This window comes from Quercus lobata, chromosome 8 (assembly GCF_001633185.2).
Source record: "Quercus lobata isolate SW786 chromosome 8, ValleyOak3.0 Primary Assembly, whole genome shotgun sequence".
Lineage (NCBI taxonomy): Eukaryota > Viridiplantae > Streptophyta > Magnoliopsida > Fagales > Fagaceae > Quercus > Quercus lobata.
In genome coordinates, this window is record NC_044911.1 from 15691425 (window position 1) to 15703682 (window position 12258).

The 12258-nt window shown below is 40.4% G+C and overlaps 1 protein-coding gene across 1 annotated transcript; it reads right to left on the minus strand.

Annotated features, from left to right (window-relative positions):
- Window positions 1-7314: 7314 nt before the first annotated feature.
- LOC115956479 (disease resistance protein At4g27190-like) lies at window positions 7315-10545 on the minus strand. Its single transcript, XM_031074845.1, has 3 exons — window positions 9161-10545; window positions 8843-8969; window positions 7315-7437 (listed from the first exon to the last, which is right to left on the minus strand). The coding sequence occupies exons 1-3, from the start codon at window positions 10543-10545 to the stop codon at window positions 7315-7317; spliced, it is 1635 nt and encodes a 544-aa protein (XP_030930705.1).
- Between the last annotated feature and the right edge of the window lie 1713 nt (window positions 10546-12258).

The window sequence follows — 12258 nt, forward strand, 5'->3', positions numbered from 1 at the left end:
TCGGAGAAGCATTATGGGCATATCGAACAACATTTCGAACGCCCACTCAAGCAACACCATATTCTGTTGTCTACGGAGTGGAAGCCGTCCTTCCTTTAGAATGCCAAATCCCATCATTACAGATTGCCATTCAAGAAGGATTGACTGGAGAAGAAAATGCCAAACTCAGGTTGCAAGAATTAGAGGCACTTGATGAAAAAAGGCTCGAGGCCCAACAACGCCTTGAATGCTATCAAGCTCGTCTTTCAAGCACATTCAATAAAAGAGTCAAACCATGATCATTCCAAGTTGGTGACTTAGTCCTCGCCGTTCGAAGACCTATCATCACAACTCATCGTACAGGCAATAAGTTCACTTCAAAATGGGATGGACCTTATGTTGTGCAAGAAATCTACACCAATGGAGCTTATAAGTTGATTGACAATGATGGTGTAAGGATCGGCCCCATCAATGGGAAGTTCCTCAAACGCTTCTATGCTTGAAAATCGAGGATTGCTCCTCGGTAAGAGCTTAAACTACCCACTATAATGCTGCAAGGGTACATGATATCTTCCCATTACCTTTGAAAAACTAATTCCCCTTTATGGCACCATTTGTGAGTGTGGCGTAGTGGTTGGACGCCTATGTCGCCCTTGAAGGTCTTGGATTCGATTAGTGGTGATACCCACTATTGCACAATTGGTACCCATGAAATACTGTGGGGCGTGGGGCAAGGATTACACACGTGAGCCCTCCTTTTTGCCAAAGAAAACAAGATTGATCTAGATTTCAATGAAGTTGTCGGGTCAAACCATGTGACTGTTGCTTATGATGTATTTCCAACTCTCAAGTAGGGGGCAAACACTAACCAAGCTCACAAGTTGATCAACAATGACAATGCAAGGATCGGCCCCATCAATGGGAAGTTCCTCAAACGCTTCTAGGCTTGAAAGTGTACCAATAAGAAGAAATTAATCCCACTCCATTCAATAATTGCGAGTGTGGTGTAGCGGTTGGACGCCCGTGTCACCCTTTAGGCCATCTCGGGTTCGATCAGTTGTGATACCCACTATTACACACTGCGCCCCCCTTTTTGCACAAAAAAAAAAAAAAAAAAATCTTTTGAACTACGTGATGACTTGATCCCTCTCAAGGGTACGTAGGCAACTTAGTATCCTTCGCTAAGTTCTGTCTCGAAAAAAAAAATGAAGGAACAGAAAATAAAGTCTTCTTTATTGATTAACGAAAGGAAAATAGTACAAGAGGAAAGCATGTTGACATATATGAAGGGAATCAAAACAAAAGAAATTACGACATCCATTTCAAATCTTTCAAGCTAGAACGATTATCTTCCAGAAGGGCTTGTATCTTCTCTAAAGCCTCCATATCCTGGTCTTCAAGAACGGGGGTAGATTTGACTTCTTCAAGTTGTTCTTCTAAATCTTGCACAACATTTTCTTGTTCAACTTGATGAGTCTTAATTTGAGACAATAATTGCTCTAACTGGATAAGCTCAGTTTTCAAGTCAACCATCCTCAATCTAACAGCATCAAGTTCAGTCTTCAAAGACGCTTTCTTCTGCGATGCTTCAGAAAAAAGGGATTCAACTTCAGCCTGGCGTTGAGACAAGATGACAGGACTTGCTCGTTGGTTCAGAAATTCCTTCATCTTCAAATAGTCTGCAATACCCTCGCAATATTTGTCAACATTCTCGCGCAAGTGTTGAGGGTCCACTCCAAGACTTTCAACCCCACTATAAATTTCTTGTACTTCAGCTTTTGGGAGGATGGTGTCTACAGAAAGATTCGAAAGCCTGTTGAGAAGAACATCTCCTAGCATAGAAGCCCCTTTCCTACGCACGGAAGAAATATGTGCCTTGGCTTGAAACACAGAGACTTCCGGAGGTTTAGTTGGTTGCAGGGATGGCAAAGGTGCCCTTTTTGTCTCAATCGGAAATTCGGATGACGTACCAACATCAGCAAACTCACACCTCTCGAGATCCGAACTCTTCGCAGATGGCTTTGAAATAGAAGACTCGCTATTTGAAAGAAGCTGCGCATGATTAATAGAAGTCTCTTCATCAACACCCTCCATTGGACTCTTCGATTGTTTCCAATTATAGCCCAGGTCGTTACCCACCTCCTCCTCAGAAAATTTACTGGCATCCTTAACTGGTACAACAAATAGACCTTTAGTGCCTTGACTGCAGGTGACTTCGATATGTCGAGATGAGTCTTTTGAATGACTATCATCTTCAAGACGACGTCGTGCAAACTCTGACAAAGGTTGTGGAATGTATGGGTCTTGTAGTTCCCTCTTTCCCTTCTGAGGCTTGTTGGATGTTAGTGGCTTAACAGGGAAGGAGGCGATGTCAGCTAGGAGGTCTGTTCCTTTGGTAAAATCATTTCCACAAACCCTTTCCCACCATTGTTTGTAGCTATGTCTGACTCGGCTTCCGAAGTCTGTGGCAAAAGCTGGAATGAATATCTTAGAATCTGTGTTGCAGCAAGTGAAGGATTGATAGAATTGGTAGAGGTCTTTTAAAGAACCAATATGAATTTCTTCCTTCAAATCACCTAGGATGTCTTGATGAAATCCAAAGCGCCAACTGAATCTGTGAGGACTGTATGCTTCTACAATATGTTGGTCTTCACATCGAAGTGACAAGTACCCCGAGCGAAGGCTTATAAAGTAGTCGAACTTCTGAATGGATAAATGATTATTGTCAATAAAAGTCTGGTCATAGTTTTTCTTGAAAGCAATTCGGTGCCAAAGAAAGTTGGTGGCGTTTCGTATATGCTTGCGTGCAGAGAATTCGTTGAACGGAGAGACATAGCCCACACCAGAATATTTAGTCATCAAAGCATCAGATGGTTTATCATGGGTGAGGCGATTGCTTCGGAAGAAATGACCCACCCAGGCATGAACATAATGGATGGCAAAGCTAGCTCCGGACTTGCTCGAGGTAGAAGAGGAAGAAATGGTATTAAGCCCACGATAAATGCTAGCCAATACTGGGGAAGCAAGGCCAAATGAACGACCATTAGCTATGGAACTAGCAATTTTGAAAGTGCCAGGACGGATGCTATTCTGATCCTTGATAGGGAAGACAAATATGCATAGCCAACAGGAAAGAAGCGCCGATAAATAAGTCTCCTCCTTTAAATCACCTTCAACTTGAAGATCCACAAAGACCCCGTGTTCTTTATCAAGCCATGGCCCACGCTCCTTTATCTCACCCGAGGGATTTTGACTATACTTGGGAATGGTTGTCCGTCTCGCTGGTTTTCTGGGAGCCGAATACTTGCTATTTCCTCTATACCAAAAAGTAATCCAGTCGCGAACACTTACTTTCCCTTGTTTCTTCAGCCGATTTTGAAGATGATGATACACCAAGAAGAGGTAGCGACAGCTGTACGGTAGATAGGGTCGTCCTTGGTCATTGATTCCATCTAGCTCTTGTGCATTGGGTACTACTTCATCATAAAATGCACCGGTACAAGGAAGTCCACCGAGAATGGAAAGATCCCATGGTGTGATGGAAATTTCCCCAACGGAGGTATGGAGGGTATTAGTGGATGGACTCCAACACTCACAAAATGCTTTCATGAGGTTCTCAACATAATCATATGTGAACAAGGAAGCAAAGACCGCACTGTAGAGGTGGGTCACATCAACGAGCTGTTTACACCGGCTGAGCACATCTTCTAGCCAATCCCAATAAAGGAAGAAGTAAGAAGATCCTCCATTCACGTTAAAGGAAAAATCCCAATCCGCACGTTTGGCAATTATCTCTCGTCCCAAAGTGTTGTACGGCTTTGATTTAGCAACATTTTTGTGATGCGAGGCAAGAAGGATAGTTGTTTCCAAGTTAGAGCCGCCATTAGAAGGAACAACCTGTGACCATTTCGGCAAATTGAGAGGATAAGAGTTACAACCCCATTTCTCTGAAAATTTTCCAATTGTGGGCGGACGAACAATCAAGGTCGTAGGCTTCACATCCTTGTCATCTTTCTTCTTATAAATAAACAAGGCTGGTTCTTCACCAATTTTCGAATCCTTAAAAAAGAGCATCATGATAGTTGTGTACTAAAAAAAAAAATCAAATAATAGAAAATTAATTAATTAATTAAAAAAAAAGAAAAAAAAAGAAAAAAAAAAGAAAGAAAGGGGGGTGGGCATGGTTTCTCCATACAGAGTATTATGTTACTATAGAGTATTCTGTTATTGGAGATTACATTTGTACGAGTTAGTGCATGTCCTGAGTGGCTTTATATAGAGATCCATAGAAGCTAGCAGAAAAAAAAAAAAAAAACACATGTAAAAAAGTTAAAAGTGCCATATTTTCAAAGGGTGACGTACCCATTTGAAAAATCAGAAATGACAAAGCCCATAAATGTATCATGCTGTCAGAAAGAAAAAAATTACACTAGACCTCAGAAACTATGACACTAGACTGTGAATGAAGTCCTAGACCGACAAAGGGAAGCTTCTTGTTCTACTGTGTCACCAACTCCTTTGTGAACAGCAGAGACACTCAGTGATTACTCTGGAACCGTTCCCTGCCTGGATTGTCAAACGTTGTCAGAACGGCCACCATCAATGTAGACCAAGGTGTCAACAAGTCCAGCGATGCTTTCAGTCTCCCATCCTAGACCGACGAAGGGAAGCTTCTTGTTCTACTGTGTCACCAACTCCTTGAGGAAAACAGAGACACTTAGTGGTTACTCTGGAACCACTCCCCTCCTGGATTGTCAAGCGTTGTCAGAATGGCCCCCGCCAAAGCAGACCAAGGTGGCAACAAATCCAACAATGTGTGCGGACTCCATTCTGGATTTCTAAAGTTTCTGACAAGATTTGACAAAGAAATCAACCCACAGAAATCTTCTAAGGACTTTGGTGTACAAAACCTAGAAAAATCTTCAGCAGCGGAGCCACCACGAGCGGCCACAAACTCCTAAACGTCCCGCGGGTTTCTCATTCAAATCTGCACAAGTTTGAGAAAATTTTCACAAAACGGGTGCCATCACTAGATCCATCGGCCCACGATCTACAAAACCCAGAAATTTCAGGTCCAAAAAACCAGGCACGCGCCTCCACGCGCTGCCACAGGCTAGCGACGATCCACGGCCTAATCCTTCAAATTTGTGCAAACCTGCTCAGAAATTTACAAAACTGACCATACAGGGGTCTTGTACGGCCAAAGAACTACAAAACCTGAAAATTTCAAGGCCAGAAACAAAGCCACGTGCCTCCACGCGCCTCTTGAAGCTCCGACAAGCACTGCCTTCAGTTTGACGCGCTTACACGCGCCGACACCGACGGCCAGGCACTCGCACGTGCCACACGTGCCCTATGACGTCATGGATGACATCATCATCCACACGTGCCACACGCGTCCTCAGCTCTGTGACGTCATGGATGACGTCATCACCAACACCGTCTGACCCGGTTTGACCCGGACCGACCCGGTTTGACCCGGATCAAAACAGCCTGAAATTAAAAAAAAAAAGAAAAAAAAAGTGTTTTCTTTGATTAAGCGGACCTTTGACCATGACCAAAAAGTCAAAAATTTCAAAACGGACCTGTCCCACTCAATTTTTCGAGTACATTCTGATTTTGGGACCCATTCCTTCATTCGAGGCTCGAAAATTGTGCAAACGTCCAATTTCCAAAAAGTTGACTTTTGTGCAAATGTTGACCAAACGTCAAATTTTTAAGATGGACCTGTCTTGCACAATTTTTCGTGTACATTCCGATTTTGGTGTCCGTTTCATCATTTGAAACTTGAAAATTGCACAAATGGCTCAAATTCCAAGACAGTTGACTTTGATGTTGAAATCAACCTAAAGTCGAAATTTTCAAGTCACACTTGCCTTTCTCAATTTTTCGTGTACATTCCAAATTTGGGGTCTATTTCTTCATTTGCGAATCCAAAAATTTCTCAAATAATGTGATTCTACAACTATTGGCTTTGAAGTGAACTTTGACCAAGAATCAAAACATTCGAGCAAAGTTTGTTCTATTCGTACTTTCACGAAGATTCTGATTTTGAAATCCACCTATTGGTTTTGGACTTGGTGATCACCAATCAAACCCACATCTTTGAAGTACTGACGATGTCCAAAACTTAAACTCCTGAGATCAAAATTTGAGATTCATCCACTTAATTGGGATCTCCTCAGGGTTATTCTCCAGACTTCATCAAGACTTCTCTTTACAAGTACAAATGAACTCTCACAAGTGTGTCGGAACTTGAAGTTACACTGGGTCATTAATTCAACCTACCGTTCTCATTCGGTGCCTACCATTCCCACCTACCGTTCCCACCTACCATTTCCACCTACCATTTCCATCTACCGTTCCCACCTACCATTCTCACCAAAAATTCTCAACTACCATTCTTAACTACCTACCTACCATTCTTCATCTCTCTACTATAAATAGGAGGGCCGGGTTCATCAAAAACTCATCCAAAAAAAAAAAAAACACTGAATCATGAAATGAAGATTTGCCTCTTTCAGATTTTCAAATCCTCCTTTTCACAACCATTTCTCACTATGATCTCATCATTCTCAACACCTAGCAACCGATTGTGCTTCATAATCGGTTTGAGATCAACCCTCCCATGGTTCGGTCGAAACCCTATTTACAACATCATTGCAGTTTTGAGATCCAAACAAATTTTGTTTCTCCACTTAACAACCACCTTTGTCCATAAAATTACTCGTAACAAGGTCTGCATTTTGGTTCCATGTTTCCTTGGACTTGGTTGGCCAGGAAATCCAAGTCCAGCAGACACATCTGTTCCTAACCTCAGGGCTCCTGTAGTCTTTTTTCAATTGCTTGGTCTTCCAGCAAAAGCAGTGGTTCGGAACAAACAGCAACTTGTCTGGTTTCCAAACCAGGTTCACAAGTTAGCTCCATCTTTCATTTTTTCTGTGCTTTTCCAACAAGTGGCAGTAGATGAAGATGGTAAAAAGTGTTGGGGTATCCTACAAATTGTTTTCCATCCAACACTTAAAACAACCTCCAAGGCGCCAGCTCATCAGAATTCAGCCTTTGATGCTGGTAAATGGTCATCAAAGCTTTATTCCATGTCCCCACTATTATGGGACCCAAAGATCATTGTTGCTGGTACCTCAAAACTCATTTTCTAAAATTACTCCAACTTAAAATCAGCTTGAAGAATTTCAGAAGGTACTCTTCTGAAATTACTTCAACATAACATCCGTCGGCATGGTCCCACTACACAGGCGCATTCAATTACTTGCTGTCGGACCTCATTCAGCACACAGTCAGTCCCATATTCAAAGGTGTACTTCCCATAAACATCTACACCAGAAGGATCCCAGCATACAGGGCCAGCACCATGGTGGTGTATGCTTTGCTCATTTGCTTTGCTCCATCTCCATCTTCTTCATTGCCACTACCAGCATACCCAGAATACATAAGCTTCTGAAATTACTTCAACTTAACTTGAGTGATACAATTACACAGGCACATTCAACCACTTTCCCACCTGTCCTCGTTGTAATCCAAAGCATGATTTTCTGAAATAACTTCACCAGAAGTTCTTAAGAACACGAGGCTAGCTCCATGACCCTGCATGTTGTATCTAGCCACCATTCTCTCATCTTCCCCATCTTCAACATCTTGTGATCGCCGCCAACGATCCAAAATACTCTTCTGAAAGTACTTCAACTTAATCTCTGCTAAGAAGGCTCCATCACGCAAGTACGATCAAATACTTGCAGACCCCTTTTTCGGTCTCATCAAAGCCTTTCACATGGGTGGGTCTACTCTTCGGAAATTATCTCATCCTTCTGAAAGCTTCACCACCTTCATCAGCTCCACTACCTTCAACTACTTCACTTAAAGAGTCAAGTACCAAAAATCCATTTTTTTTTCGAAACTCATTCCCACACCACACTCCGAGACCTGTGTGCGTGAACGAGTCTCGAGGGGGCATTTGTAGAAAGGGAAAATTCCCGACCTATCACAAGCTGACACGTCACATTATCAAGTCCACAAAATACAGCCAATTACAGAGCACCATGTATTGTTGCTAGGTTTTGCTATCACTATTCAGAAGCCAATATAAATTTGCCAAGTGTCATGTAAGAACCAATCACGCATCAGCGCACGTGTAAGCGATGACTCAAGCAACCTCGCACGTGTAAGCGATGACTTAAGCGGACCAATCAAGCTGTGACATGTGTCACCAATCAAGCTCCGCCACGTATCGCTCACCCACCCCAAAACTCCTATAAATAGAAGCCTTCCTGAGACATTTAGGAGGACCCAAAATCCAGAAGTGAAAAAGCTCTGTGAAGATCAAGCCTCAAAGCCTTCAAGAACTTCAAGAACTTCAACCCCAAAATCGGAGAACATTCGAAGCAGAATCATCCAGATCATCTGCCTAGATCCTAAAGTTCACGGGAATCAAGCCAAAAGTGTCCGAAAACATCAATAAATCACAAATCATTGAAGCTCAATGGATTCAAGCCTCTAAAGCTCCGAAGAACTTCCACCACAAACCTTCGAAGACGAAGAACGCACGAAGAACACGAAGAACGCGAAGAACAAAGGATTTCTAAACAAGCTCATAGCCAGAGATTCATTGTAATTCCGTTCCAGCAATCTTCGATCCATCCCTCAACTAAATTGAAGGATATTTTGTGTTCAATTCAAAACCACATTACCACAAATCTAATCAATAAGTTTTGCAAGGAGATCGAATCAGAGGATCACTCTTTTGTAATTCCAGAGAATTGTACCACACAATCATCAATACAAATTCGCATTTGTGAAACTATTTTACTTGTTTGATTTATTTCAAACTAGAAATTTAGTCGCTTACACCAGCTTCAGATAACTTCAACACTTTGAGATCCTTTAACCCTTCAAAAAATGAATCTGGAATTGCAACTGTATCTTTAGATTCTTTACGGAAACCTTTTTGCCTGAAACTGAAACCCTCTTTTTGCCTGAACAACAAAAGTAACTAAAGCTTTGAACATTCAAACTGATTAGGAAGGTCTAAATCATCATTAATGTAAGGCAACGAAATTGCGACTGTATCTTTACGTTTAGACCGAGTTTGCAATTCATCAACAGTTCTTATAGTAAACATATGCCTTTCTTCAGCTGCAATATTAATGACGACGTCACGAATTACGTCATGCATTTGACTGTTCCATTATTTTTACCATCCAACAATAAGCAAGAATCTTTGAGTCCTTCAACCGATTTGTGCACCGTAGATCTAGCATCTTCTATTTTATGGTCGTTTTTCAACAAGTCCCAACCCACAGCATATTTCAACAAGTCTTCTATCATTATGTCGTAATCCTCTCCATGTAGACTACAAAGCAACAATAATGACTTTTCTTCATCAGGTAAAAAATCGTAACTCAACTTTATACTTTCGTACACGGCCTTCTCATCCGTTCCCACAATCTCTATTGGGCGAGACTTTTTCAATTGATTGAGTGCATACTTCCAAACACCTATATTTTTTCTATTTTTCAACGCATTTGCAACGGTTGTAATGGCAATTGGTAATCCAGCACATTCTTTGACAATTTGAGGCATCTTAGATTTGAATTCACCGGCTAAATACCCAACTATCTTCTCAAACAAGCTTATCGCTTCATTACCTGATAAAACTTCAACTGGAAACTGCTTTTGGGTACCCATATCGCGTAGTGTATTCTGAAGTCTGGACGTCAGCAATAATTTGCACCCCTTTTGATCATCTCCAAAGAAAATCCCAAGAGCTTCCAAGTCCAGGTACTTCCAAATGTCATCCAAAATTATAAGGACCCTATTCTCTTGTTTCAATCGCTCACGCAGTTTATCTGCTCTTACTAATTCACTCTCCACCGCAAGTTCTAGATCTAATTGCTCCGCAATTTCCCTTTGAATCCTTTTCAAGTCTGGATCATTGGATACAACTAAAAAAAGGTACTTGTCAAACAACTTGCCTTTCTCAGCTTGTTTTAGAACTTCTTTGACTAGCATGGTTTTCCCGATACCTCCCATCCCGTACACCCCAATCCTAGTGATATCAGGATTTTCAAGTGCTTTCAGAACATCAGTTAATATAAGCCTTCTTGATTCAAAGACCTCATACCCTCTATTTGACGTCGCAGTCTCTACCACTTGTGTAGGCTCATGATAGCCAACGCTATTGCCATCGATCTTTAATATCTCATTCTTCAAATTCTTGGCTTCCAATGCTGCCTTGTCTGCCCTCTTGCTCACTTGGTAACGGGACATAATATTGAGCCACCATCCCTTCTTATCATCTTCAAGGATTATCCCTGCCACTGCTATTATGTCATCAGATTCGGTAAGCCGTCTCTTAACATCATCTTCAATTTTCATTAGATTCCCTCTATCAGTATCAACAATACGTTGCAGTCTGTCTCTGGCCCCTCGCAGCTCCTTAACTTGGGTTTTGAGATTATCAACGTTACTTTTGTAGCGAATCAGATAACATCCAAGTGCTGCAAGCACCCAATCGAAAATTTTATCCTCGATTTTGTCTAGAAAATTCATTCTCACAGCTGGTGGTTGTCTAGGAAGGGGAAGAAATCAATAACATACTTCTCTTCGATCGGGTTTTCTAAGTGGATGGTGGACTGTGATGCATTATGAGAATTCTGAAAAAGGGAAAACATATATAATCAAAATAATAATAAAACAAAACAAAAACCAATTTAATTTTTTTTTTTTTTTTTTGAATCTATAAAATTCGTTTTATATTTTAGCAATCTTCTGGAGTTTATGGAATGTGGCAGGTTATGGTAAACTATGAAACAACGGACTATTTCCCATAAGGGTGAATCCATCTACTTTATCGATTGGGTGGCGCACTTTTTCATTTGATAATTTGTTATTTCCACGTTTCCCACTTTTTACATGTGAGTTGTTACTTTTATGGACATACTCATAGTTGTCAAATTGAGCATTTTTTTTTTTTTTTTTTATAATATACAAGATATAAATTCTGCTCTAGTTTAATCTAAGTGTATATATGTGTGAAGCTCCCTCCTGAAGACTTGAACTCCAGCCCTTATCCCCTATACCCTATAAGTACTTATACTTATGGAATGACCATTACACTAAGGGTGGGCGGTGGTGAACATCTTTTTTTGAATTGGTATAAGATTTTTATCAAAATAGTATATAATGGAGTAAATCATATGAACATTCTGTTAAATTGGAAAACAAAAATTATGCAAACACATTTTTTGTCATAGACGTAGGATAATGAAGTAATGTCCTATTTCATAATTGTTGAGGTATTAATTCCTTATAGGTGAAAATAAAATATCATATTAAAACCAACCATAACTAAAAATAAAGGTATTGTGAAAAAAAAAAAAAAAAGTGTTATATCCACAATATTTTTCACGACAACTTCATAATAAAAGTGTGAATACATAAAGCTATAGTAGTAGTCACATTTTTTTTTTTTTTTTTTTTGGTTTGTTCAATTTGAACTATTCACTGGCTTTTTTTTGGTAATATTGCCTAATCAACTCTTTTTTTCTTTTCTTTTTTTGTATTGCTGTTAGTTACCACAACAAATTGTCACAATTGTTGAGATGTTAATTCCTTATAGGTCAAAATAAAATATTATACTGGAACTAACCACAACTAAAAATAAAAATATTGTTACACTAACACAACAAATTTCACAATTATTGAGATGTCAATTTCGTATAAATCGAAATAAAATAATAAATGTAAGGTTGAATTTAATCAACAATCTTGTTGGCTTTATTTCATCCCAAATTTGCTTGTATTTCAGCAATTAGTAACCATGTATTTAGGTGGGATTCTTGTAAGGGTAGTGAGTGAGATAGTGTGAAGAAATGTTCAAGAGTATGCAAGAAAAATAGGGACTCGCGACTGCAAGCCGTCAGAAGCTGCACACGTGCCAGGCATGCCAGAAGTTGAAGCGTCATGCCAGTTGGAGCACTACAGGACAAAATAAGACAACTGGTCATTCAGTTATCTCGTGGCTGGAACTAGCGACTCAGTCAAACCGCGAGGCCAAGCCGTGAGCCAGCCCTGTTTTGAAAAACCTGACCTTTCACATTCCATTCTCACCCTAGTATATATACCCCTTATACCCACGAAAGAAAGAGAGCTTCCAAAGAGAATTTTGAGAGAGAAACCCTAGAGAAAAATAAGATTGATTCATCCACAATCTTCACATAAGAGACTCTTTAAATTCCTCTACTCTCTTCCTCTCCATTGTTA